Source organism: Apaloderma vittatum, unplaced genomic scaffold (assembly GCF_000703405.1).
Source record: "Apaloderma vittatum isolate BGI_N311 unplaced genomic scaffold, ASM70340v1 scaffold15392, whole genome shotgun sequence".
In the NCBI taxonomy this organism is placed as follows: Eukaryota; Metazoa; Chordata; class Aves; order Trogoniformes; family Trogonidae; genus Apaloderma; species Apaloderma vittatum.
Window position 1 is genome coordinate 86,587 of NW_009704321.1, and position 26,241 is coordinate 112,827.

Consider the following 26,241-nt stretch of genomic DNA (forward strand, 5'->3'; position numbering starts at 1 on the left):
ATAATGTTTTTAAAACTGAATGACAATCTATACTTACTCTTGCAATTTTATTTTAATGCACTGAAGATGTTTCAGAAAAGGGAAAGGTAGAAGACTCAAACAATCGTATTTTTGTAGTCTAAATGGTTAAATGTCCAGATCCTGTGGACTACTTTGCCTTTGGATGTGTGGTTGCAGTGTAAAGTGTTGTAGTTTTGCATACTGACAATGGCTGGTAAACAGGATTTAGTGGAAAGGAAATGATCAGCAACAAATATCTGTGTGCAGGGAAAATACAATATTTTAAGACTGCTCAACTTGGTGCACAATAAAAGTTAACTATGCAGTGCACACTAATAGCTTTTTCTGTGCTTTCAGTTTTATGCTACCTTTTGCCAAAATTAATTAATAGTATGTTAACCAGTCTCTTCACTGCCTACAGTAGAATTTTCAGGACTAGACTCATACTCTTTTTAATCTTGCCTCACCTCCTAGTAAAGTTACTCAGTGCGCTGGGAAGCTTACTCTTTACAGTAGACAAAATTTGAATACAGAGCCGTAGGATGATTATTTTAAAACTGAGTGGAAAATCCTTCTCGGAGCATAGGTTTTAAATTCCTTAGTTTGGTGGTTTCAAAGGTTTATGGTTTCTTCAATTATGTGGGGTTTTTTTCCTCCTTATTATAGGAAAGGACTGAGAGCTTGCCTACCTGACCCCAAGAAAAAGCGATTTGTAGCTGTAGCACTCATAGATTAGATTTCTGTACTTCTCTTTTAAAATATGTCATGTATGACGTAAACCTAATCAAACCTTTATGCCTTCTAGCAGGTAACCTCTACATGAACTAAAAAGCTGAAACATTGTTTAATCATACTGCGTACCACGTTTTTTATGGTGATATGAGAAACATTATTTTGGTGGGCTAGAAACAGCTGAGATAAAATATTTTGTTCTGTCAGGCATAAAAAGGCATTTTTATTAGTCAACACTTTATAAATACTGATGCTGTTGTTAAATAAATCTTTCAAGCTAGTATCTCCAAGAAGTTTATAAAACATAAATGTGCAGTTTCCCATTTTTCACGTGGAATGTTTAGGCCCACTTGGTATCAGAACAAATCATTTGCTAATTTGAACTGGCAATCTCTGCCAACTATTATTAACCTTTATCCCAACAACCAAAGAAAGTAATGGTCGCATCTGGCTCCTTTAATTTTACATTAAAATTGACAGCTGTAAATAGTGATTTCTACAGTTTTAACTGACCTATCTCAAAGAAACAAAGAGCTTATCGCATAACTAAAACATTTTTTTTTAAAAAAAAAAAGCCTTATAGTTCATTTTGAAAGTAGAACATTTTCTAACAACGATGCTTCTTCTGGTTGCTTAGATTAACGTCTGAAATTTTAAAAAAAAGAAGCAACAAAAAACCCAAACAAATTTGAAAGAAGGAAAAATGTTACGGTTCAACCACCTACACGGAGAGAGGACTCAGTTTTCAAAATAAATTCAGTTGTGTTTCTTTTAGTGTTGGGGATAAAGCAAAAAGCTTTTATGTGATCTGAAAAGGGAGTAATTGCAAAGCTGACTAAAACCAGCCCCAAAGCTTTCAAGTGTCAGTTGGGCTTCATCTTGGCACCCTTCTTATCGTTGCTGTAACTCCCAACACAAATCTATGTTTTGTAACTTTGTCTACCGGTCAATCAAAAATTTCCAGCTTGTTTTTGACCTTGTCTTCACGTTGGTTATCTTTTCAGTCATTAGGTGCAACATTGTCAAGGAAAGGATGTAGGAGTGCTGCGCTGCTAATAAGGTATCCAAAGTGAATCCCCCCCACACACTTTGATAAATGTATCCTTGGGTTTGGATACTGACCTATTTTAATACTGGAAACTATTAGAGGAGATAGGTCAAAGAGCTTTGGAGTGGAGTTCTTTGTTGGTGGTGGTTTTTTTGTTTGTCTGTTTTGTTAGGTTTGGGGTTTTTTTAAAACATACTGTTAAGCATCGCTCATTTGTGCAGCTTCCAGTAGTGTAGTACAGTAAGGAAACACTGTAACAATTTCTTGTTCTCATTTTTTAATTTGAAATACAGTGAGATTATCAAAGGATATTTGCCTTATGTTTTTAACATCTTTCAAAGGTTATAGTTGTAAACCTGAAGATGGGAGAATTAGTGATAGTGATAACAAATTACAGTAAGAAAGAAAAGGGAGATGAGGATCTGCTAAGATTGAAATTTCTTGAAGTTCTGACTCTATCAAAACCTTTTATGAGTCTTTTAAGGTTTATTTTATTAAACATTGTTAAAGTTAAAATTCACTTTTTTTAAGTTCACCTATTTAATTATGTTATCTTTTCTCAATGCCTATTGTTGATCTTGTCTAGTGACACACTGGTGTCACTGGGGAGAAAAGAAGAATCTCAATTTGACTTCTCAGGTTGGAACTTGCAGGGACTGATCTGAAGAGCAGCTGATCAAATAATAACATCATGCTCGCAGCTTTACTTTAAAGTAATAAAGTCCTGGCATCTAAGAATGGAGCTAGATGGCGGGAGGGATTAGCTCTTGTAATTTACCACAGAAAATAAAAAAAGAATAATTTTTGAATCATCTCTAGGCTCTTGCTTATATCTTCTACTTTGGCAAAAACATCTATAAAATTGAGAGTCCTTCCTATAAATATTAAAAAATTAAAATGAAAATAAAAAATATATGTATAGTCTTTACATGGTCTTCAAGTGGTAATGTTTTTACATGAGTGAAAAGACTATAACAAAGAGGAATAATGTAGTCTGTAAAAGCTAATGGGAATTTTCCAAGCTATACTTCTACATCATAATATGCAGTATTTTGTAAGCAAAAATGTGCCTGTTTCACTTGTACTATGTGCTTAATTATATAAGCCCTATGATATCTCTTCAGTTTAAAAATACTACAATTTTTGTCCAAATTATAAAGACAACATGACTACGTAGAAATACTATAAATGTCTTAATTTACCCAGCAGACTACTTTTTAAAGATTTTTTTTTTTTTAAAGAACGGAGCATTTTAGAGTACGTAAGAGTAGAAAATAAGTATATCCTTGAATTAAACCAGTGAGTAATAGTCACAGTACATATTGTTGGTATGGTAGTAGCTAAATGGTAACTGTGGACCGTGTTTCATTCTTCTCATATAGATGTCTGCAATTCTATAAATTATTCCCAAAAAAGCCCCTACAACCTCCCTTCATATTCAAAAGACCACTTGTTTCAAAGTACAAGTTAATTAATAAAAGCTAAAGGCCTAAACTGGAGTGAAACACTTTAATCCTCCCAGATATGAAATTATCCATTTATGGACATTTTTGAGGTTTTATCCTGAAGAGGATTTTTGTGTACCATTTTACTGAAGATGTCTACTGAGATTTTGAATTTTGAAGGTATATTTTTTTGTTGAATTTTTTTGGTTTTTTTCCCAAAACTAGTGGAAGAAGCTTCTACTACATTTGGAACACTTTGGTTCTCATGCCAAGAGACAATAGAGTATTGATTGAAAAATAGTCCTGAATTCACATACTGTCATTATCTCTAAAAGATTTTTTTGTGACATTGGTTTCACATCGCATCTTATCATAGATTCTAGCCAGAAGGATATAAGCTCTTATCCAGCAGCTACATTTTTGTGGGGTTGACCAGGCTGAGCCAAAGCCTCTGAAGTCATTTAGGCATTTTTAAATTTTTTTTCCTAATATATATAGATAGCTTCACATACAACTGTGAAAACTATTATTCCTGCCTTAGGTTAAACTGCCTCATTTCTTTCTTTTTGACAGCTGCGGTCAATAGATGTTGACCAAAAGCTGTCAAATTTCCTGAGAAATGAGGAAGCATTTTTTACTCCAGATGAGAAGTAGAGAGTTATTCGTCTTCTATCCTGGGAAATCCTTCCCTTAATTTGACAGGCTTTAAACAAATTGTTAGCTTTAATTAAGTTTGAAATGGGACACATGCGTAACCTAAACTGCCCCTTTCCAGGATGTGAGAAGACAGTAAAATTGACCATGAGATTTGGAAATGGAGTCTTCTTTGCTGTAGGGATTGACTGTAATTCAGTATTTAAGTACTGTGGAAATTCTGGATGGGTTTAGAGATACACATTTTATGAAGGCAATATTGGACATGGAGGAAGAGGGAGAAGAGATAGCTCTGGAAAAGATCAATAATAAAAGGAAAAAAAAAGGTGAATGCCAAAGATACTAATTTTCAATGCTTTAAGCTGGAGTTCTAGTACTTTTGCTTTTTCTTCATGTTTGAAGGAATAGCAAAAGAGTAGCTCTTCACACAGAGAGAGAAATTAAAGCATTTAAACTAACAACTTGTCAGACTAACAAGTCCTCGGAACATCTGTGGGATCTCAATAAAAGATGTAGTTCCAGACCTACACATCAAGCCAGTGGAGTAGATTGAATAGGGGAGGAATCTATAAAAATGATGATTACCCACTTACCAAAGCTGTTCTAAATGTGTCCTGCCCCTGTCTGCCCTCTCTGCAGGTCATGACAGGAAATGCTGCCATAATGTTCACAAGGAAACGGTGGCATGGCCCAGAGGAGAGTCCACCTGTTGCATGGAAGTTGTCTGTGTATAGTGAAAGATTCTTTTTTCCTTCCTTGTTTTTCAGATGAGGACGCATTTGAGTCCTCCTGGGCTCTCAGACTGCAATTTAACTGAGGATAAGTTTAACTCTTTCTTTGTAGACTACTGTTGAATTAAACAGTAAAATAAGAATACTACATGAATTAAATTTAAAACCAAATCTTGCAAATTCTCACTTTCAAAGTTTTTCTTAAGCTACATTATTTCTGAACATAAAAGCACTCCTTTTCCCACTCCCTCCTTTTCCCACAGTTAGCCATACATTTTGGAAAATGTTATCTGTTGTGCAGAATGAGGAAGCTAACTGTAGAAAATCTTTTCATATAATAACGTCCTCCAGTGACAATAGAAGTAAGGGGGCTACAAGATTATTTTCTGAAGAGTCCGTATGGAAAGAAAGTATGTCACCAGACGAATACACTGATGAGGGACTCCTGGTGCTACTTGCCTAATAACCATATAGAAGAAATCCCATGTCAGCTTCACATGTGTTAAATTAATGCAAAGTCAAAAGAAGTCCTCCATAATTTAATATCAATATTTAAATTTGCAAACTTGTTGACCTTCTGCATGATTTAGCCTTGAAGTTCATTGGCAAGAGGTACATATGAGAATAGTTTTGTGACTGTCAAAGACTTGAGGTTTATGAAGAAGATCAGTCTTAGTCTTGCATTAAATAGAATAAAATATTCTAATTTCTGAAACTTTATTGTTTAGGTCATTGTAGTAAGTTATAGATGAGATTTAAGGACTAAGCATGCAAGGTCCTAATGGATCTTGTAATGTTCTCTGTGCCATATAGAACTTCCCATCATCAAAGTTAGGATAATGAAATTTTACAAATCATCAGCACGACCTGTAAAGATAACTCCAGTAGTCCTGTGTAAGAAAGCCTTCATACATATGTAAAATCAGGATTCTGTCAGTGAAGAATTATGTTTTTATAGTTTCTACACCTGCAAAGATCCTTAACTTGTTCTTAGTGAGACGGAACTGTAATTAGGGATGGAACGAAGATTGAAAGGTATGGTCCATTTTCTATAGTACTAATTAGAGATCAACTAATGTGCTCTACCGAGTGGTAATCTTCCTTCTGAAGTTCTTGGGGGAAATTGTGTAACAGATTTTTATGACATCTTTCAGACTGATATTCGTATTCTTTCTGTATACACACATACTTACACATATATGCTTCCCAGGAACTGTTTGCATAGTTAAGAAAAGCATGTTCATTACCCTGAAGTAATTATATTTCTATCCTTTGAATTTTTCAAATACTCTGAAAACCTGATGAAATTCAAGTATTAAAAATATTGCTTTTGTTAATGCGGAAAGTGTCTCACGGTTTAAGGCATTCTGAAGAATCAAATGGAGTTTTCTTCAGACAAAACTTTTCAGATCCTTATGCAAATGACTTAGAAACTGGGCACCAAAAGAGTGAGTTTGAGGAGTCGCACCTCAGTCTATCTGACTCTCCCCTCACTGTTTATTAAACAGGTATAATAAGTACTTCCCTATCTCAGAGAGGTGTTCTGGAAGGTTGTGCAGTAACAGGGTGGTGTAGAAATGACAACCCTGCAATAACACACAAAACAGGTCATAGTAAAAATTTACAAAATTTCTAAAAATCTACAGCCAGACATTTCTTAGTGGTTTTGTCTTTTTCCATGAAACATAAGGAGAGGTGACCTACTCTATGCACAGCATTTTCACACTCCTTTTTAAACATGCAGAATGTTTCTGCCTTGGGGGTGATAGGATGTGGAATTCATCTCCTTACCAATGCCAAATGCAATCAGTAGACAACTTGCTGCTTTAATTTCTGAGGACTTATTCTTATAGTTGTGGTTGTAGTTAAGCTTATCATGCGATCATTTAGGAAAAAGAAAGGTGAATAGTTGTTTTTCCTCTAGTATATCTGCCCATTGGCAATGAGTAGTTAGGATTAAAAGCTCCATCTAGCCCAAGGCTATAATGAATATTCAGGAAAAATGATTCTGTACTGCTGCTTAGGCAAGTAAAAAGACAACCCCTATAACATTCAAGTCTCCTGTGCCTTTGGAATAAACAAGCAATATTTGATTAAGAACAGGAAGACAGAAGACACCCTGATGTACATCTCATACCAAAAGAGACTTTATATGGTATTAAATTGGCAACAGATTCCTGTAGGTAGAGTGCATGAATCAATATTATGTTTTAGCTGATAGTAATTTCACCAAGCTTACAGTTAGATGGTGTTTGTTTAAAAGAAATTAAAATACAGCAGATAAATGAAGTGTGCTACCAACGGATGTTACAGTCCATTGGAGCATTTGTTCATTGTTCTGGACTGACACACAAAGCAAAATTATGCTACGCATTCTGTAACAATTACACTGTGTCATCATTAATGAGAGAACCAACAAACCTACTTATGTGTAATAGAAGAAGGTAATTTATAGCAACATGGTAGACTTTGAACCAAAAGCATTAAAATCCTGTACTACATTAAGCAGAATAATATTTTGTTTAGTTTGTATTGCAAATGTAAATGCCCAGCTGTTTTTACAGCTAATAACATCTTACATATCAAGCCATTTAGAAAATATATCTTAACTATGCAGGCTTCAACCTCTTTATCAATGATAAAAGCTGCAGGCGCTTGCATGAAGTTGGCTTGGCGCAAAAAGAAGATATTTATGTTTTATTAACAATGACAGGTATTTTTTGTAATGTCATTTACAAGCCTCAAGATTCCTTCTTTTACAGGTTATATCCTCATCCTTAAGTGTTTCATAAATCCAATCTTTGCTAAGAATCAGTAAATGTAATTTGTAAATTGGGATCAGCCTTTCAAAAATCCTAGTAGATGGGAGGCCCTGAATCATCAAAATTAGGCAAAGTGAAGTCTGTAGATGGCCTCTTTAAAACTAGTTTTCCATGCCGGGTTGCTCACCTTGTTCAAGTTGCACCTGAGTTTAAAACTTTGCCAAATATGATAGATGAATATTCTCAGAAATCTTCAGTTTTGAACTGCATTTCAAATTGGGATAATCTCTTTAGTCAATAATTGTGTTTAGAAGTGAATTTTCTATTTCTAATCATCTGAATCTTTCTCAGAAGTTCTGCTCCTGTGTGACCTCTGTAAATTGTTTTCAGTGAAGAAGCAAGCTTTTATGGAGGGGTTGTACACCATCCAGAGAACTTCCCCTGAATTATGTTAATGTAGTTCATTCATTCCATATGAAAAATAGCTGTCCAGTGGCATGAATATCTTCTGCTGTCAATTGTCTGATGACTTATGATGCATTTTTTCAAGTCCTCACTGCGAATGTAGTGGGAAATTGTTAATTTTATAAATGAACAAATAACTTTTTTTAGTGATCTAAAGAAGAAAATGTGAATTTACAGACAAAACCAGGCAGGGATATTATTCCTTTTTTGAGTATATGTTCATTGTCTGCAGAGCATAAAAGCTCTGGTGTTTGCATGCAGTGACTTCATGGCATAGAAATCCCTCTGGCAGCAGGGAAGCTCAGGCGTGTAGTAGCTGTGGCCTCTGGGCACTTGTGATGTCGCTACAGCAAGGAGGAAGATTAGGGCTCGGCTACACTGACACTGGTCCCTGCACCATGAGAAATCTGAGCAGGAGGGGGCTGAAGGCAGAGCAGAGGGAGGAAGAGGAGGAGGGAGGATGGATCGGCAGGACGCTTCAGTACAGCTGCACTGTAGGACTCGCACTGAAAAGGGAAGCAGTGAGATCTGTCACGTGTGTGATGTTTTGTGTGTGACAGGAAGGTAAACAGTGATTTTTTTCAGGTATCCAGCATTATCTTTCTATGTTCTTTATGTAATAAGCAAATAAATTAAAGATTGCAGAAAAAAACCAAACCAAACACTTTAGAAATAAACAAACTAGTTGTTTTGAGTGTGGTGGAAATTAGTTTTATAGGAATGAAAGAAATGTCCTAGTAAGTTAATCAGTGTGAATTAAAATAATTGTTGGTATTTTTTTTAAATATTAGTGTATGCTGGAGTAAGAATTTTTATGGCAGCGCTGTAAGCATGATGAGTTGTGGGATGGCAACATCCTGAGAAGTATTACAAGGATTTCGAAGGAGAAGAATTAACATAAAGGATATACAGTTCATGTCTTCTAGAGGGTCTCTCATTGCTGTGTTGAGCCTCAAGGAAATTCAAAACAGAAATGAAAGTCAAAGATGCAACTACTTTCATACTGGTGGTGCAGCGTTCATACATATTTCATGGAAGCCGCATGGGCGGGGAGAATCACCATTTTTATTGAAATGGCACAACTAATTCTCAGGGTTTTACTATTCATGTCAAGCGTTGTGTACTTTGTAGGAACCCAGCCTGTGGGGGTTTTTTGTTTATATTTAACCAGTGGTGTAAAAAGAAAAAAACAACAAGGGGATATTTCCTGTGCACTCACCAGACTGACAACCTTGGTGTCTGTTGGATTGTTTTAAACTAAACTTCATTTAAGCGCATCTCGTTTTCAGTTTCTACATAGCAATGCAGCTTTCTGAGTTTTTACAATATCCAAATGTGAGAAAATTATTCATATATGAAAGACTTTATCTGAGAGAGTGATAAAGATTTAGTAAATGTAAATAATTGCTGTGGTACCAATTAGCCTACCCACAGTTTATACTTGTACTAAATCTTCTAACAGCACCATTCATTTTTTAACCAGATCATGCACCGTGTTCTACATGCATCATTGCTGCAAATTTTAAGGCATTTGTTGAAGAGCTTTATCAATAGCCAATGGAAGAAAACAATAACCCACACCCCAAGAGTTATACTGAACAATAACCATCATATATGCCAGTTGCAGAGTGTTAGTTCCACTGAACTATTGTCGATGGAAAGGATAGTTGATTACTGTCTACATGAGATGTATTCCATAAGGGAAGTAAATGCCTGGAAATCAGGAAAAGCTAACACTTGAAGGTTTCGATTTCTGGCTATAACAGAGAAGATTTTGATCTTTCATTTACACTGTGGCTATCCCAAGTTATACTCTGAAGTCAGAGGAGAGTTCAGAAATGCTGAACTTCATTCTGATAGCCCTGCAATCTTGAGTCATCCTTGTTTTTCTGATAAAGGCATGATCAGCCACTGCTTCAGGATCCCATTATTGTATGGGATACTGGTTATCTTCAATGTACCTTACATGGAGTGCATCATTAAAACTGAAAAGTAATTTTTAAAATAAATGGGTAAAGAAAGTCTGTGTCATCCAAAATGATATTTTTCCCTCTCTGGGAAGGAAACATTTTGTGATATCTTTGTCTTTTGGGGAAAAAGAAAAAAGCAAATTTTCATTTTTTCATGAACTAACCTTTCTGTAATGGATATCTACTTCCTCGATGTGTCTGAAATAAGTTAGCTAATGAGATGAGGTTCAGTCCTGATGTGTACTTTCACAAAATAGCAGCATAGCCACTTAGAGCAAAGTTTTCTATTTCCTTGATATACCTTTTGTTCGTATTACTTTTAATTATGTTCTATGTTTATCTGACCTATTTGAACAGGATCCAGAGCTGGTACGGAACATCTGTCGCTGGGTTAGACAAGCTGTTCATATTCCTTTCTTTGCCAAGCTGACCCCAAATGTCACTGATATTGTGAATATTGCGATGGCTGCACAGGAAGGTAACCAACTCCAGTGCACAAGCTGTGCAGATTTTTTTTTGATTTGCTAGATGGGGTAAGATAGGGGTGTTGCTGGAATAATAACATGTAGCAACAGAAACTAATATGAAAGTAGTTTATCTGGTGTATTTAGAATAAACATAGTGATCAAACACTTCCTCATTTTGTCTATGTTCTAGAATATAGCAGTATATGAAGAGAACTATATTAGACTCTTAACAATAAATCATATATGTTTATGTCTGTGCTTGCACACTCCTATTTCTATCATATTTATACATTTACCATATCACTGTAAATTCCTCTAGTCTGAGAAAACAGAAATACACCATTTGAAGACGTATATATATTATTTTTTTTTCCCTCCTTACAACTTAAAGTTTCTAAATAGGTGTGTTAATCCATCACTTAGAACCATGCTTTGTTGCATTGTTCATTTCATGTAGCTCCACAAGCTTGGAGGAGATGACCCCTGTGCTGGGGCACCTCCGTGTGTTGAAAAACCGCTGTAGCAAGTTCTGTCCCACACAGTGAAGGGCAGAGATCTGCCTGTTAGCCCTGGTATTTCTCACATGCTCTTATAGCCCTTACAGCTCTTTCAACTGATGCAAACTGCCTCAAAGCTAGTGCTAAATTTATCAGCCCAGGATTGGTCTTAAGGACCCTTCTGCGCATCACCTTGGCTTCTGTGCATCTCCAGTTTGTTGCTTTTTGTCTTCAGCTGTTTATTTAAATTTCTAGTTATTTCACAGTTTCACAGGCTTTTCTGTTGTTTTTTTTCCTTTCGTGTACTTACACATGTGATTTAACAAAAAGTGACTGACCTTTTCTTTCACAGGTGGAGCAGATGGTGTTACAGCCACCAACACTGTGTCGGGACTGATGGGACTGAAAGCAGACAGCACACCTTGGCCAGCAGTTGGGGGAGGACTGAGGACCACATATGGTGGCATGTCAGGTAGGTGTTGCCCTTTCTGATGCATGGTACTTCCTTGGAGGCTTTCGGAACATCAGGAGGTTCTTGTAGTGGGCTAGAATATCATGTTTGCAGTCACACCAAGTCCTTAAAGCTCACTGCTGGTCAATGTTTCTAATAGTCATGACAGATGGAACAGATTAAGTGTGAAGGCTCTTGGGTTGCCCTTTCCTTAATGGCAAAGCGCTGCATCAGAATACTGTGATAGGGTCACTCGAGAGGGAAGGAAATCTCTTCTCTCGTGACCCTTGCTCTTCCTCAAATTTTTCATTCTGTCACAATTGTCAGGCCCCACGTTAGACAGAGGCTAATGAAAGGGCATTGCAGGGGGAAATATCAACAATCCAAATGCAGTGTATGTTTCATAGCTTGAACTCCAGCCTTCCTCCCTCCTTCTTGCCAAATGCATCTCTTCTGAGGAGGTTATTTCCTCCTGTTCCCACTGTGGTAAAAATGACAGACTATATTAGGCAAATATATGTATATTTTTGTAGCTTTTTCCTTGAGATAGACAACAATATCTTGTGTAGGCCATATTTCCAAGTCCTACTTCCCCATTCAATTTTAAAACCAGCAGCAAAACTTCTACACTCCAGTTCAGTGCCTCTGCACACTAATGTATTAATCTATTGACCCTGTGCACTCTGTTGCTGTGACAACATGAACTTGGCCCTGCAAAGACAATAGTGTAAGCTTCTTGACTTTACTGGTATGGAGATTAGTCTCCTTGGTGATCGAGGTAGCAGTGAATATACGTAAGAGAAGTAACAGCATCCTTCTGATTAAGTCAAACACTATTTTATTGGACCCGCCTCCTACCTCACCTCAAAAAAAATCTAATCAAAGGAGACCAGACAGGCAAAAAATTCTTTGTGTCTGGTGTTATACTTAGAGAACAGTAAGAATTGTAGCAAAAGATAACTTTTAAACAAACTTTAATTCAGACGAGTGTATTCAGTGGAAAATTGCCTTATTGCCTAAGATGACTACATGGAATTTGGAATTTTTTAGAGAATGCTGAAAAGTAAGGAAGATATAACAATCAGAAGAAATCATTATGCCTATTGCATAATGATTATTTCACAGTGACAATCCAATAAGATGTTATATTTTAATATTATGCAAAATGGGACGAAGAGGGGAGCAAGAAGAAAACAGCTACAGCCCATTTCAATTTCTCTAGCCTGCCATGTTGACAGGAAAAGAATAAAGGAGGTCACAGTGGGTGCTGTGCATTAAAAATTAATAAAAGAACTATTGCAGTCTTATTTTATATAAGTAACACCATTCACATTTTCTCATTTAAGTTGCAATTTCTGAATATTCCTTCCTACCATAAGTCTGTCTAATAAAATCTATAAAATGACTGCATTATGAAAAGTGTGTCTCATGTCACAGATTTGAAACATGCATGTAGTGTAAATTACAGTGGCACCTGGATTCTTAGCTATAAGGGAGGATGTACCAGCATTTCTGTTATTTATAACTCTGTTGTAAGTGGGACCTGAGGAAACATCTTTCACCAATTTTATTTTTTTTTAGTATATATATATATGTGTGTGTGTGTGTGTAAGTAATTTTTTTTTCCCCTGCAGTTTTACAGAGGAAACAGAAAATGTTACTTTAGGATGCACCATTACCTGTGACACATGTCTGGTCACTTAAAAAATATGAAAACCACTGGAAATGTTGTCAATTACGTTATCAGAAATGGTTTTCATTATCAAAATATAAATTATTGGCATTTATTATGTTTTTAAAGAGCATATAGTCGAAGACAAGTATATAAAGGTTTATCGCTGATAGTTGGCACCACTAGGTCCCAATCCCACAACTCATTGCACAAAAGAAAGCTGCACAGCCAATAAAGTCAATAGCCTCTGCAAGACCTCGCAATACTTTCTGCTCAGTGATCAGAGTGTAGCAGTATACAAATTTACAGAAGCAGGAAAGCAATTTTAAATCAAGAGACCTGGCGTGAATACAAGAAGACAAAAAAGAGACAACGTGTTGTCTCATCAGAGCAGTGGGCAGGGTGGCCGTACTTGGGAGGTCTCTTCTCGACTGAGCCGCATGGCCGGCAGCCAGACACTTGACCTTTCCGTGCTTTTTTTCTTCTGTCTGTGAAATGGCAGCAACACTACTCAGATGCCTACAGGCTTGTTGGGAAGAGCTCTGTGGTCCTGGCGTGGAAGTCGCTTCGTAGTGTAAAGTATCATTTTTCTATTTTGACATACTTATGCTTCTTGTTCTGTTTTATTGTGTAATAGAGCCTGTAACTTTCTGTTGTTTTTTCAAATAATTCCTCTCAAAAGATAATTATTTTTTAAAGTGAAAGTCAGCACTATTACAGAAGCGGTAAGCTTAGTCCATTTTCCATGTTTTACCGACGCAAAGCTGGTTTATCATGTTCTCTGGTACACAAACCCAGAGCAGATACAGCGCATAGCCAAGCTACATCTCACTTTCTGGATTTTTTCCAGTTGCACAGATTTTGATTCTTTTCTGGACTGGAAGTGATGCTGGCCTGGCACAGCGCCTGTGCCGTGGGGTGCAGTGCTCGCGGTGCTGTGTGGCCGAGGCGGGGAGCTGGCCTCCAGCGCTGGGCAGGTCTCAGCTCAGAGTCCCCTTGGTCAGGAGGGCTAGTGAGGTCTGAAACGTACCTAAGCCCAGAGCTGGTGACTCGGCAGCGCCCACCCAGAGAGGAATTCCTCACAATGGAGTATTTCTGGAGTTCCTCCTTGATATGTCCTGTCCCCTGTGCTCAGCATTTCCATTCCCTGCCCTGAGAGCTGACAGAGCCCACACCTCGGTGGAGGGCCCCAGGGTGTGAGAGGAGGAGGCTGGCAGAAAACGGGAGGTGAGCCACGGCGGGTCGAAACCCACCAGCCCGCCCCTGGCGGGCGTGGGCCAGCCCCTGCCCCACCTTGCTGTGCAGAAGGCTCAGGGCTGGCTCCTGCTGCTGGGGCTGAGGGGGGGAGCGTTTCATGGTGCCCTAGAGCAGCTGGGGGGGGCCGCGGCAGCCGGGACGCTCTGCGGCCTTTGTGAAGAAGTCGTTCTCTTAAGGGACAGCTGTTCTTCGACGTTTTATAAACTCGCTATGTCCACAGGTTTCTTAATACAGTGGGGGTTGCCTTCTCCATGTGAGTGCAAGGTTACTCCTCAGAGGTTCGTGAAAGTTTCCATCAAATAGCAAATAATGAAAGTATGCTAATGCCCTGGCCTAACAGCAGCCTGACATTTTGACTTGCAGTCTTCCCTGTCCTCCACTGTTCTAAAATGTGCTCCTGCATGGCCGTGTACTGAAGAAATGTTTCCCATATATGACTTTCTCTTGGCCTCCTCTTCCCTCCTCTTCTCGTCTGCCTCCTGCAAAAGCTAGCTATATGCAGGAGGATTGTCATTCTTCCAGAACACAGAGACACTAAAAATAGAATTTCTTTTTAATTACCTTTAAATTACTAAATGACAGGTAGTTTCCTGTGGTTTGCCTAACATGTATAAAGATCATGATAAAAAGGTATATTAACATCGTTGCCAGACCCTGAGACATTTTGAGAACAAACTTAAGTCTCTGGTTTTTAAAACTTTTTTTTTTTCAATCTTTCAAAGAAGGAGAGGCTTAATAAGATTACTTTAAAAACCAAATTTAGCTTTGTCACAGTCAGTGTTTTCTTCCCAGACAGCGCTCGGGCAGTGACCTTCCTGCTTTGATCTAATTTGATCAGCATCACTGTTTCCTCCTTCCTACCCTCCTGTTTGCTGGGTGGTTTTGACAGGGAAAGGACCCCAGTATCCCAAGTGGATGTTTGACCACTAGACTGTAGGATTAGGCTCTCTCTCTTCCTCGCCTCCCTGCAAATATTGAATTATTAATACAAAGTGAAACAGCTCTCACAGGATACCCACTCGTACTAGCACAGCCTGCCGACCTGCTCACCAGCCTGACTTGGGAAAGCCAGGTTTAAATCCCAGGTGTGAGCCCAGGTCCCGGTTGGATCCCCTGCATTCCAAGTTTACCCTCTGACTGCTGAGTGTTGTAAAATCTCTCTGGTTTTATTTCACCTTCTACGTCTCTCCTGGTGCCAAAAAATGTGTGCAGGATAAATTTCATTTTAATTTTGACAAATCAATTTTAAAGAAAATTCGTTTCCAGTTGGCACCATGGAGCCTCAGCTGAGCCCAAGGGGTTATGGTAGCCTTTTGGATCTCTGTGGCCCTGTTACATGAGAGGGCATTGTGCTTAGAGGATCCCAGTCTTCATCCATTTTTTATAAGTTTCCAGGGACTACCCATTACTCAAAAAGTGGAAATGACCTGATGAAGCCTTCAAAATACAGTTAAGGAAATAAGTCCTTATGATGAAAGAAAAAATACTAAAATTAAGATTTGGCTTCCCAAGCTGTATAAATCCCATATATGTGTGCAGGATTAGGAGCTTTTAGAATTGATCCAGCAGTATTTTGGGTTTGAGAGTATAGAATACATAACATTTTACCTTCCTATATATGTGCAGTGCAGCGTATTTGGATCTTAAAAAGAAACTACTGCTGCTTGTGTTTATTCTCACAACGAATAATGACCTCTGGCTCTGAAAGATATGTTTTACTCTGTGTAAGTATAAATTATTTTGAAAATGCATATTTTATAGATACTAGAATAAGATGCCAGGTTTCCAAGAGAAACGTTAATATACTGTCAGCAGCTACATGCATCCCCAAGATTTGTTTCCTTTAAATTGTTTTAATTTTTTTTTAAAAAAGATAAAGGTTTTTGATGAGCTTTCATAGTACACTTCCATATTCCAGATGTGTTTTATAAAACACATCACATTGCAGCACAATAGCATATCTATTACTGGCAAAATAGAGCAGAGCTTCTGTTTGAATTTCCTTTTTTTTTTTTTGTTCCTTGTCATCTGTTTGTTTCTTTGTTTTTTGTCTGGAAGCCAGATCCTTAGGGGATAAATCTATAAAACTATATACTGGACTTTGGAAAAAACTTAAGTTAAAAGCAAATCTCTCTACGGTGCACTCACTATGAATCCTTTTAATGCTCTGTTGCAAAAATATTGCAGTATTTTACAGTAGTAGTTCAAACACCTTGTGTCTATCTGCTCTTATTGCTTTCTCCTGTTACTACATTCTCTAGTATTTTGACATTATTTGCACAGATATATTGTATAGCATGTTTGAGTACATGTGTTTGTATATTTTCCAGAATGAGAGAGATTCAAAAAGTTGTGTGTTATAACTTCATAGCTGACCACAAGGGAGGTCAGAAGGAATGTACCTAGATAGCAGATTCAGTCATTAAATGTGGGAATGTATAACTATCGCTAACTGGCAGAGGTGGTTAATTTTAGTTATTTTTGAAGTAAATTAGTGGATCTGTCTTTTTTAAAAAAAAAAAATACTGTCAGACAGCAATTGTGGTGTTTAAGGTAATCCTTTGCAGGTGTTATTTCATGAAATTAAAATGTATACATTATATGAATAACTGATATTATTAATAGGGGCATATATTCTAACCTGAAATGTATGGATTATATTGAAAACAGAAAAGTTGAAGTTATAGTAATGACTGCCTTTTAATTTTGTGATACATCCTTGAAAGAAAAGTGAAAAAAAAGCCAAAAAAACCCAAGAGCATTTACTTTCTTAATCACAGTTCTCTCAGTGACTGTGCAATGTGGATCTTAATAGAAATGAATGAAAAGCTGCCCATCACTGGAAACAAAACAAAATGTATGTATGCATAGACACTTCTGTTTAGTATAAATATTTACTTACAGTTAAAGACTATTTACATTAACATATATTTATAAAACTGTGGATAGGAGTAAAAAACAAATATATGCTGTAGTACAATTTTAATTTTGTTTTATTATTTCTTTTAAGTGTTGCTCAGCCATTAAAAGCCCCTATTTGCATATATTATGTCAGGATTCGCAAAGAGTCCTCTGTTTTCCATCGTGTCCTTGCAGCAGTCTGATTTCTCTTAGTGTTCTGCCGTCACTGGTATGTGCAGGAGAGATCAGAGCCCTAATAATAGATTTTTGACAGGGAGCTCGCCTGCTACCTGCCCTACACAAATCCTCACTGTTCATGTTTGCTTCATGGCAACAAAGCAGACAGAAGGAAAATGCCAAGTGCTGAGTTTGAGGTACAGCCCTGCCATAGCTTGACATTTCAGCAGAATAGCAGTTTATGAGATGCATAATTTTTCATCTGGGACTCAGCTGCCATTTTCATAGAAGCTTGCAGCTCATCGACTGACTGGAAGTAGGGCAAAGGTTTACAGCATAGATCAAGGTCTACATCCTTTCCATAGCTATTTAAAAATAAGTATTATTCTCCAGATAAGGTCAGAGAACTCAGCATATTTTTTTCACTTTTAATATTTTTTAGCCAATTTCTTTTCCACAAAGAAAATACTTCTAGCAGAAGTGCCATTTGTAGTTGATTAAAAATGATCATAACTGATTTAATTTACCAAAAGATTAAACAAGTCCTGAACAAAGAATGAAGCATGAGTCTTTACACACAGCATTTGAGCAAAGCTCTGTTTTCTCCTCCTCCTACTTTGAAAAAAGCTCATTCCAAGCTTGAAATAAATGAAAAGTCTTTACTCTTGAAGAGTAATTGGCTTGTGGTTTATTATTAATATAGATTGAATTTAAATTTTCACATTCATATACATGTACTTGGGAAACAAATGCAGGATAGGTACATGTAAGCGAGTGTTTAATTTAGAATTACACATCTCTGTGAGCTTCAGTAACAGTTCACTATGTCACAGCCTCATATAGAACATTGGTACAGTACATTGGATTAATTAAAGAAGCCTTGCAGAGAACTGAATTCTTAGTATGTCAAGATTTCAATTTTATGTTAAATATTTTCTAAAGGCCAGACCCTTAAATCTCAGGGGCTGTACCAAGCAGTGAGCTGTGAATTTAACCATAGGCTAACTGCTAATGATAAGGAAAAGAGTCCAAGTCGAGGCAGCTGTAATACAGTCATTGGATTAGGCTATCAATCACTCGATTCCCTGAGGAACAGGCAAAGACGACAAAACAGTGAAAAGGGAAATTAGGAAGGGAGGGCATGACTAGAATGAGATTCTTCACCAAATGTATCTGTTAGTTGGCTGAATCCCCCAAGCATCAGACAGAAATGTCCAGCATTACTCTCAGACTAGAAGCCAAGTATTTGTTCCAAACTCCTAGAAAATCATCAAATCATTGTTAACTGTTGCCGGTCTGTACAGGGTTTTAGAAATGCAATCATCTATATTCTCCTGTTTTAATAGCCTGTGATTAAATTGATCTCTAAACTATTGTTGTTCAACACTTGGGATTTACTGTATACATCAAAGCTCATATAGAAGAATATGGCCAGTTGAAATAATTAATTTCCCAGATGAGTGGGGTTTTTTAAAAAGAAAACAACAGATAACTCTTAAACTATCAAGTCTTACTGATGGCTACCAAAGGTGAATGTCAGAAGGTGATTCAGATGAAATCATAAATTCTTCTCATACGTAATATGAGGACAACACAGAATGACTGTGGCCTAGCTTGTACAAGTATGGGTGGAAGAATATACGGTTTTAATCTGAGTGCAGGTAGATGAAATGGAAATTGGTTCATATAATAGCATGGATTAACGTGATTAAATAGAGTCCTCTTATAGTTCGCAGCTTAGAGACATACTCTGATTAAAAAAGAATGGAAATTAATAGAGAAAGTAAAAGAGCTGTCAAAGCATTTTAAAGCAGGCTAGTGGAGCAAGGCTTTGTATTTAAACTCGTTTACAGTAATGGATAGGGGTGAATGTGCCATATGCAAACTGTGACCCGGTGAGAAGGTGTAACTCAGCTGAGAACAGAAAATGTCTCCTTCCAGTAATATCAGCAAGATTAAACCCATTGATGTTGTCTTTGTAAGCATGAGTTGATTGTCTTTCCATGTGTGTCAGGTGTAGAGGGGAAGGTGTCTCTCTTAAAATCATCTCTTCCAATTTTAAGCTAACACAAAAAAATCTTTCATAGTATTTTTGTGTCATGCCCTTTGGAGATTATTGTGTTGAAAACTGATATATTTCTATCCTAGAAAAACTTACTACAGTTCATTTTAGAGGTCATTTAAATATAACCACTTTAAGTATCTTGTGAATTATTTATTTGGAAAATACTTGGCATTTAAGTAATTCTCAGCTTATTCTAACACAGGAATTAAAATGCTATCAAGATTTTCAAATAGACGTTAATTAAAATAATAAAAATGGAAAAAAGCTCTGGTGAAGTCTCCTGCTACATTTGTTTTCCATTAAGTCTCATCAGCTCTCTCAATCTGATCTTCCTCACCTTTATCCTTGGATAATCACAATGAATTCAAAATGTCTTATGACTTCCAAGTGCAGCGTGACTGAGGACTAGAGACTGTGGTGGCATGCAGTATAATTCTCCAGTCTTTCATACAATTGAAAAGCTACTACTCCCTACAAAAATGTGTCTAGACTGTGAGAACTGCATGCCTGATGATATCCCAGCAGCTGCTCAGTGACTGGTTAGAAGGGTTGCAATTGCAACAAGCAATTGCACAAGTTTGAGCTGACCTCCTGGTCTTAGTGTTGCAGGCAATGCAGAAGTACTCTTTGTAGAGAAGCATTAGTTTTAAGTGGTTAAGCATATGGCCATGGACTGAAGCACAAAGAAGATAATTTCAGGTGGTGGTGTTCAAGTTGGCCTGGACATCTGCAGCATTTTCTTGCAGTGTACACACATGATGGATTCAAACTTGAGTATGGGTTATCAGAGTTAAGGAAGCTTCATTATATGAGGCAGAGGAAAGGCCTCACAAAGGAAATAGGGTCCAAATCCATGAGAATATGTGTCTATGTTACGGGCTCCTTGCTGGTGATTGTGCATGGTACATGATTATCTTCTGTGCTGGGTTATTATTCCATACTCGAATCAACAGCAGGGTTTGTGATACAGGCATGTCGATGGTTACTTGAGAGGGATCAGTGAGACAACTGTCTTCTGTGGAAATTATAAACTGTACCTGTCACTCAGAGAGCAGAAATTCTAATTGTAATTCCCCCCACAAAAAAAACCCCAAGAATATGGCAGAGTTTGTAAACAATTCTGAGTAACAATTGTATCAGCAGAGGTTAAAACCCCTGAGTGCTGACCTAGTATGTCTTAAGTATGTTCATTTTTTTCCAGGTCTTACTTTGCATATTGATTTTTCTCTAGTCATCAAGTGGCATATACTGATGGTAGAGCCCATCTGTATTCAGTGGAGTACATATTCTCGTCTTACCTGAACAATAAACATGTTTATACATTTATTGAAAAAAAAAATTACAAATTTGCGATACATTTGACATCAAAATATGAGCTAACAAATAAATAGAAAAGTGACTTCTTAATATTTGTTAGCATGGAGCTTCCTCTTGTTCTTCCTTCTCTCAGTGGAACAACTGTGCTTGCAGGATAGGCCAACTGACTACTGTCTTCTACTGTCGATCTGAGGAGACTGCCTCTGCTGACAATAAACCCCAACTTCTGGATTTCATGCTAATTCCTCCATCTAGTACAGTAGCTTTAAGAGCCTCAATGGCTTAGGCATCTCTGTGAGGACATTGGGGCTTCCACCATTCTCAGTACCTACGGAACACTGGATTGATGTGTTTTAGCAATGGATCATAAAGTGTCTTGAGGAGAAGGTTTCACAGTTAGATGAAATAGTGCTTGCTGAGGTTAATCCAGTTGCAGGATATTTTGATATGATATGGTAGGAATAGCCTTTGGAAGTTCTACCACTGGTTAACTATGATTTATGATGAAGTCACCACAATGAATACATCTTTATTCACCTAAATCCTACTAGCGTTCTATTTTTTAGTACCCTACTTGATGAATAAATCCTACTGCCAACTTGACACATAAAATACAGAACACAAAGTATAGCAGATTTGTTTAACTGAGTAGAAGTAGATCCTGAACTTGTATTTCACTGGACATCACATCAGCCCTGATAAGTTATTACCAGAAGCATTTATAGAAGTATTTCACAACTGTCAGAACATTTTTATTTTGTTTTTACCTTTCAAAATAGTGCAACTAATACAGAGATTAGTCAGCTAAGGGTTCTTCTGCGTTTTAATATACCTTTTCATGCAAGCATACCATTGTATAGAATAAGATATACAGATATCCTGCTCACACACAGGATATACAAACATATCCTGCAAAATCTTTTTGGAAACCTGCTGTAGTAATTTGATTTTCAAGTTGATGATCAATTAGCAGTTTCTGCCGCACCAGGTAGTTGTAAATGTCTTCACTGTTAACATGTACTGTATAACTGTCTTCAGTAAATCCTGTTTAAATCCCCAAAGACACTCATGGTCAGGGATTGAGGCACCATCATCTGGGTTAGGTGAGATCCAAGTGAGAACTGTTGAGCACAGTGTCCCATGGTTTCGGATTAAAATGTGCGGTACCACACCTGACGTGGCACTGAGCTAATGCTGTGAGGAATACAGGCAGCTCAAAGTGAGACCTGAGAGGCATGTCGATGGTTAACTGTTATGGTTGTGACTGGCCATTTATACATGTGTTATGGCCCTATTGAGTAACCTATTGGGTTTTTTTAAGAATGTATGATTACTACAGCCCACATTTTGGCTGGGCTGAGCTTGTCTTACTCCTTGTCAGTTATTGCTGTGCTTACACTGTTAATGCCATGTCAGCTGCTGGCCTATTGAATACATCAGTTTTGGCAGTATTTTCACTGGTTTTTGGATATATGCCCACTCAAGAACTGCTTAGATCTTAATAGGACGTAATCGGAGAAATCTTCTCATTCTAGGCCCTGATAAATTCTGTGCAATGGGAGCACTTGCAGAGAAGGTGCTTCTTCATATAAATTGAGAAGCTTCAAGGTGGAATTTTAGTAATTCGGACGTCCTTCAATGAGGATCTGGTAGCAACGTATTTTGCCTAAGAAATATTTTGAAAAAGCTTGCTACATAGTACAATATGGTTCACTGAAATAATTAAGAGTTTACTTCCATCTTTATTCTTCATAGAAGTTGTTAGAGGATTGGTCCTTGACAAGTATCCAGAGAGGATACCTGCTCCACCTTGTCGAGGGGAATTTTAGGAAGGAACTTCCTCCTGCATTGGCCTGGCACACAGATTTCTTTCTCTTGTCTTTATTTTTCTTTTCTTTCAGACTTGCTATTGTACAGCTCTAAGAACATCCCCAGCTTACTGTTAAAGTCAGATAGTAAAAGTGTCTTCAAAAATAAAAGAAAATTGTCACTCTTACCATCTCTTTTTAAAGCTTGGGCTTCTCTCAGGGCTGTCTCCATTGTCCTTTGCTATTTCTCTCTGTGTCGCATAAGATTCACTGAGCCAAAGGTTTGCCGGGCAGAAAATGCAGGCAATAGTGGTGCTCTCTTATGCTACCTGCGTTGCCTTCCTGAGCTTCCGGCAGTGCTGCGACACCTCCGTGACCAAGAGCCCTGCTGGACTGTCCCCAAAAAAGCCAAGGACTTGCTAAGATACAGCTGGTGACAGGTATTTGCTGTCAGCGATCTCCTGGGCAGTTGTAAGCAGATGTGCTAACCAAGTAAAACTGCGGGTTATCCCACTGAACTTCGGGCACTTTGCTCCCCAACTGATAAGCTTGTGCCTCATCGCTGTGAGAAGACAGGCGTTCTCAAAGGGAGTTCCTTTCTCGCTCTATCAACTACATCAGAAATTTGAGGTTAGTACATTTCTAATTTAGGTACCTCTATCAAATGCTTACAATAATGTGTGCCTACATTTTGTGCTGAAATTTTGGTAGTTAGGCAAGTAAATTGTTTTTTTCTTGTGTAGGTTAGACTTCTTTTTTTTGAAAACACAGGCACATCTTGGTTTGGCTCAGTCCATTTTCTCATCTGATATCACAGGAGAAAGTGATATTTGTATGCTTGACATTAAAATATCTTCCAATCACTTATTGTAAAGCATTTGGTGTTTTTCTGTATTTTAATAAGCCCTAATAACAGCATTGCAATCCCTTAATGCTGTTTCTCACTTTCTTGTTACAGTAGGTATATGGCACACATCTTCTGATTTAAAAAGCTCAAAACAAGTTTCAGCAATTTAATCTCAGAGTTAGAAAAAGGATCACAGCAGCCGCTATAGTATTTTATATTCAAGCCAGTTTTTGTAAAGACTCGTGACATGCTCCCTGGGAGCTAAATATTGACAAGCATGCTCTGGCAAGCAAGATCAAGCTTGGTGAGTTAACACAGCTCAAGTCCCTGTCTTGACACTGTAACCCAAATCTGAAAACTATTATCCTACATCATTTAGTTTGGCTTTGTAGGTGATACTGTCCACTTGAATTAGGGATTTATACTGTATTTTTAATACTGTAACTGTGGATTCGTATTTGATTTAGGACCACAATGCATGCAAAGTTGCTTGTACATCCGTGTTTGGTGACTTCTTCAGTAATGTGTATAGAATCACAAAGGACGGTGTAAAACTTTCATGACTTCTAACCTTCAGAATAGAAGTAAATATTGAGTGTAAAATAATTCTAAAATCACACTTATCTTTTATACTATAGAGCATACTGTGCCCTAAAATGGTGAGTCTGTGAAAGCTGTTCATCAAAAGTGAAGCTTGGACATGTGTTCATTATGGGTTGTAATTTAGAATATTATTTTTCATTTGTATTCTGTAAGTGGAAAGAAAAATCCACTTTTTTTTTTTCTAATTCTAAGAGCACCATGTTTGTAATGCCTCTAGTTTGCTTTCTGAATTTCTGAATAAAGAACTTGAGCCTTTTTGGGCTTCTAGTAAATTTGGCATATACACTAAATTGGTTACCAGATGCATTGTGCAACATATGGCATTGTACGGTCTTTGTGTGCTTCATAGTATTTTCTTAAATTACCAGCATTTGTTTTGATTCCAGAAATGCACTTGTCTCGGCTCTCTAGCACTTTGGACTTAAATGCTGGCTTTTCAGTGCTGAGCAGATGTGTTAGAGTTTCACATGGAACATTTATGCTTTTGTGATTCTTCCTCTTTGAGCTTTCCATACACAGTATTATGTCAGCGAGAGCTCATGCAAATTGGATCTCTTCATTTTTCATGTCTACTTTGATTGCTTAAAATAACCTTCATAATTCCTAATAATTTTGTGTGACCAAGAAGAAAAAGGAACCCAATTTTACCCAAAGTTACTGCCCCCAGAGGGAAACAATTCTGTCAGATATGTTTTACTTTAGAGAAGAACAGGAAGGAAGAAAAAGGTAATTCCTTTATGGGTGACTGTAACAGTTGACAACAGTCCTGTATGTGTCAGTGAACAGCCATATTCCCATGGTTGAGGCTGTGGTTTGAATGGACATTAAAGTTCATCCATAAAATGCATAGAGTAAGGTACCCAGGACATTAGTATGTAATTTACATCTAAGAGGAGACTGCTAAAGTTGATTTACAAAGCATACTTCTGAAAAGGTTTCCTTTAAATTGTGAACAGTTTTTGAGAAAGGGGCAGTATGACATCCTGGGACAAGGGACGAGAAATTTGAGGCCAGGAAGGCTGACTGCTGCTCTTCTGCTCAGGTGGGATTACTCTCTTCACGCATAAATTTCCAAGCCTCCCTTTACACCCTTTCTCTTCTGTAAGCTAAAAATACTCCACCTTTGTATATCATTTGGATCTCCTCTCCTAGATGGCTCTGTGTAAGTGCCAAATATTGCTCGTATGTGTCTAGCTGCAGCAGTGTGTGTTCTGATCAGTATTTTAAAATCAACAAACACTTTATGGGCTCCTGATTTTCTGTTAACTGGCCTTTACTTCAATCACTGAAGACCAGTGAATGCAGTTTAGGAGTTGTCTTGCTATCATTTTTCTTCAGTGGAAACTGAGGGAATGAGTAAGTACATAAATTAAGCTGCCTTCATTGGATAACAATTAAAGTGATCTGACAGAGCAATGCACTAAATTCCCTCAAATCCCCTTACGTGGCTCTGAATACTCCAAACAAATGAGTATTTAGGCCTATTAATGCTGTTAGTTTTTATTAATATGTAAAGAAGAGTTATGATGCAGGTGTGTAATTTCATCTTGAAATCATCATCGAGTTGTGCGGCTGTTCCAAAGCAGGACTGGTATTACTAAGTTTTAATTACCAACCCTCAGTAATGTAACCAGAGCTAGTAAAAGCCTCCACGAACAAGGTTTGTGCTTCCTTTATGCACAAATAGTTTACACTGCATGGACATGCTGTTACCTTGCTTTCCATTAAGGTATTTATTCTTCAGCTTACTGTACATTCTCAGCTGAGGAAATGGCATGAAACTTCCTGTAGTTGTGAAAGTTATTAAAAAGAAGGAATAGAAGAAAAAGCCTTTCTTTACAATTGTCATCCATGCACAATCAAGGTCTCAGCTAAAGCCAAGATATCAACTCCCTTGGAGTGGGGGGAGAGTCCTTTTCTTTTATGGAAAACTTAAGTATTGTCATGTAAATTTCATTACAAAAATACCAAACTGTAAGGAACCAAATGTTTAGAAACTTACATGCCTAGTTATAAAACCATAATTATAAGAAAATGTTGTTGTGTAATGAGCACTACATGTCTGTCATACAGTGTTTTAATGTCTACAGTAGTTATTAGCCGAATACTTCCATCATTACCGTTCTGTGAGCAATTGCCATTCTTGAAACTGATTGATGTTTAGGAATAAAACAGTTTTATTACATGTTGCCAACTTCTGAGGACCAATCTTATAACCTACAATGCCTTGAAAGGAGTGATGATACCTCCTCTTTCTGGAACTAATCACATCTGAAGAAAGTGAAAGGGTGAAAACTTTTTTTTTTTTCCTGGAGAACTTTCATTGTATTGTACACTATTCTGCTACAAAATTATTATAGTGTTTTATCTGC

The 26,241-nt window shown here is 37.4% G+C and overlaps 1 protein-coding gene across 1 annotated transcript in view; it reads left to right on the plus strand.

Annotated features, from left to right (window-relative positions):
• DPYD (dihydropyrimidine dehydrogenase) overlaps positions 1-26,241 on the plus strand; it is a gene marked incomplete at its 3' end in the record, with an annotated part of 137,774 nt that overhangs the window by 82,685 nt on the left and 28,848 nt on the right. The window contains exons 10-11 of the mRNA XM_009865013.1: positions 10,165-10,285; positions 11,124-11,243. Coding sequence (XP_009863315.1) covers positions 10,165-10,285; positions 11,124-11,243 — 241 coding nt within the window. The remainder of the gene's footprint in view (positions 1-10,164; positions 10,286-11,123; positions 11,244-26,241) is intronic.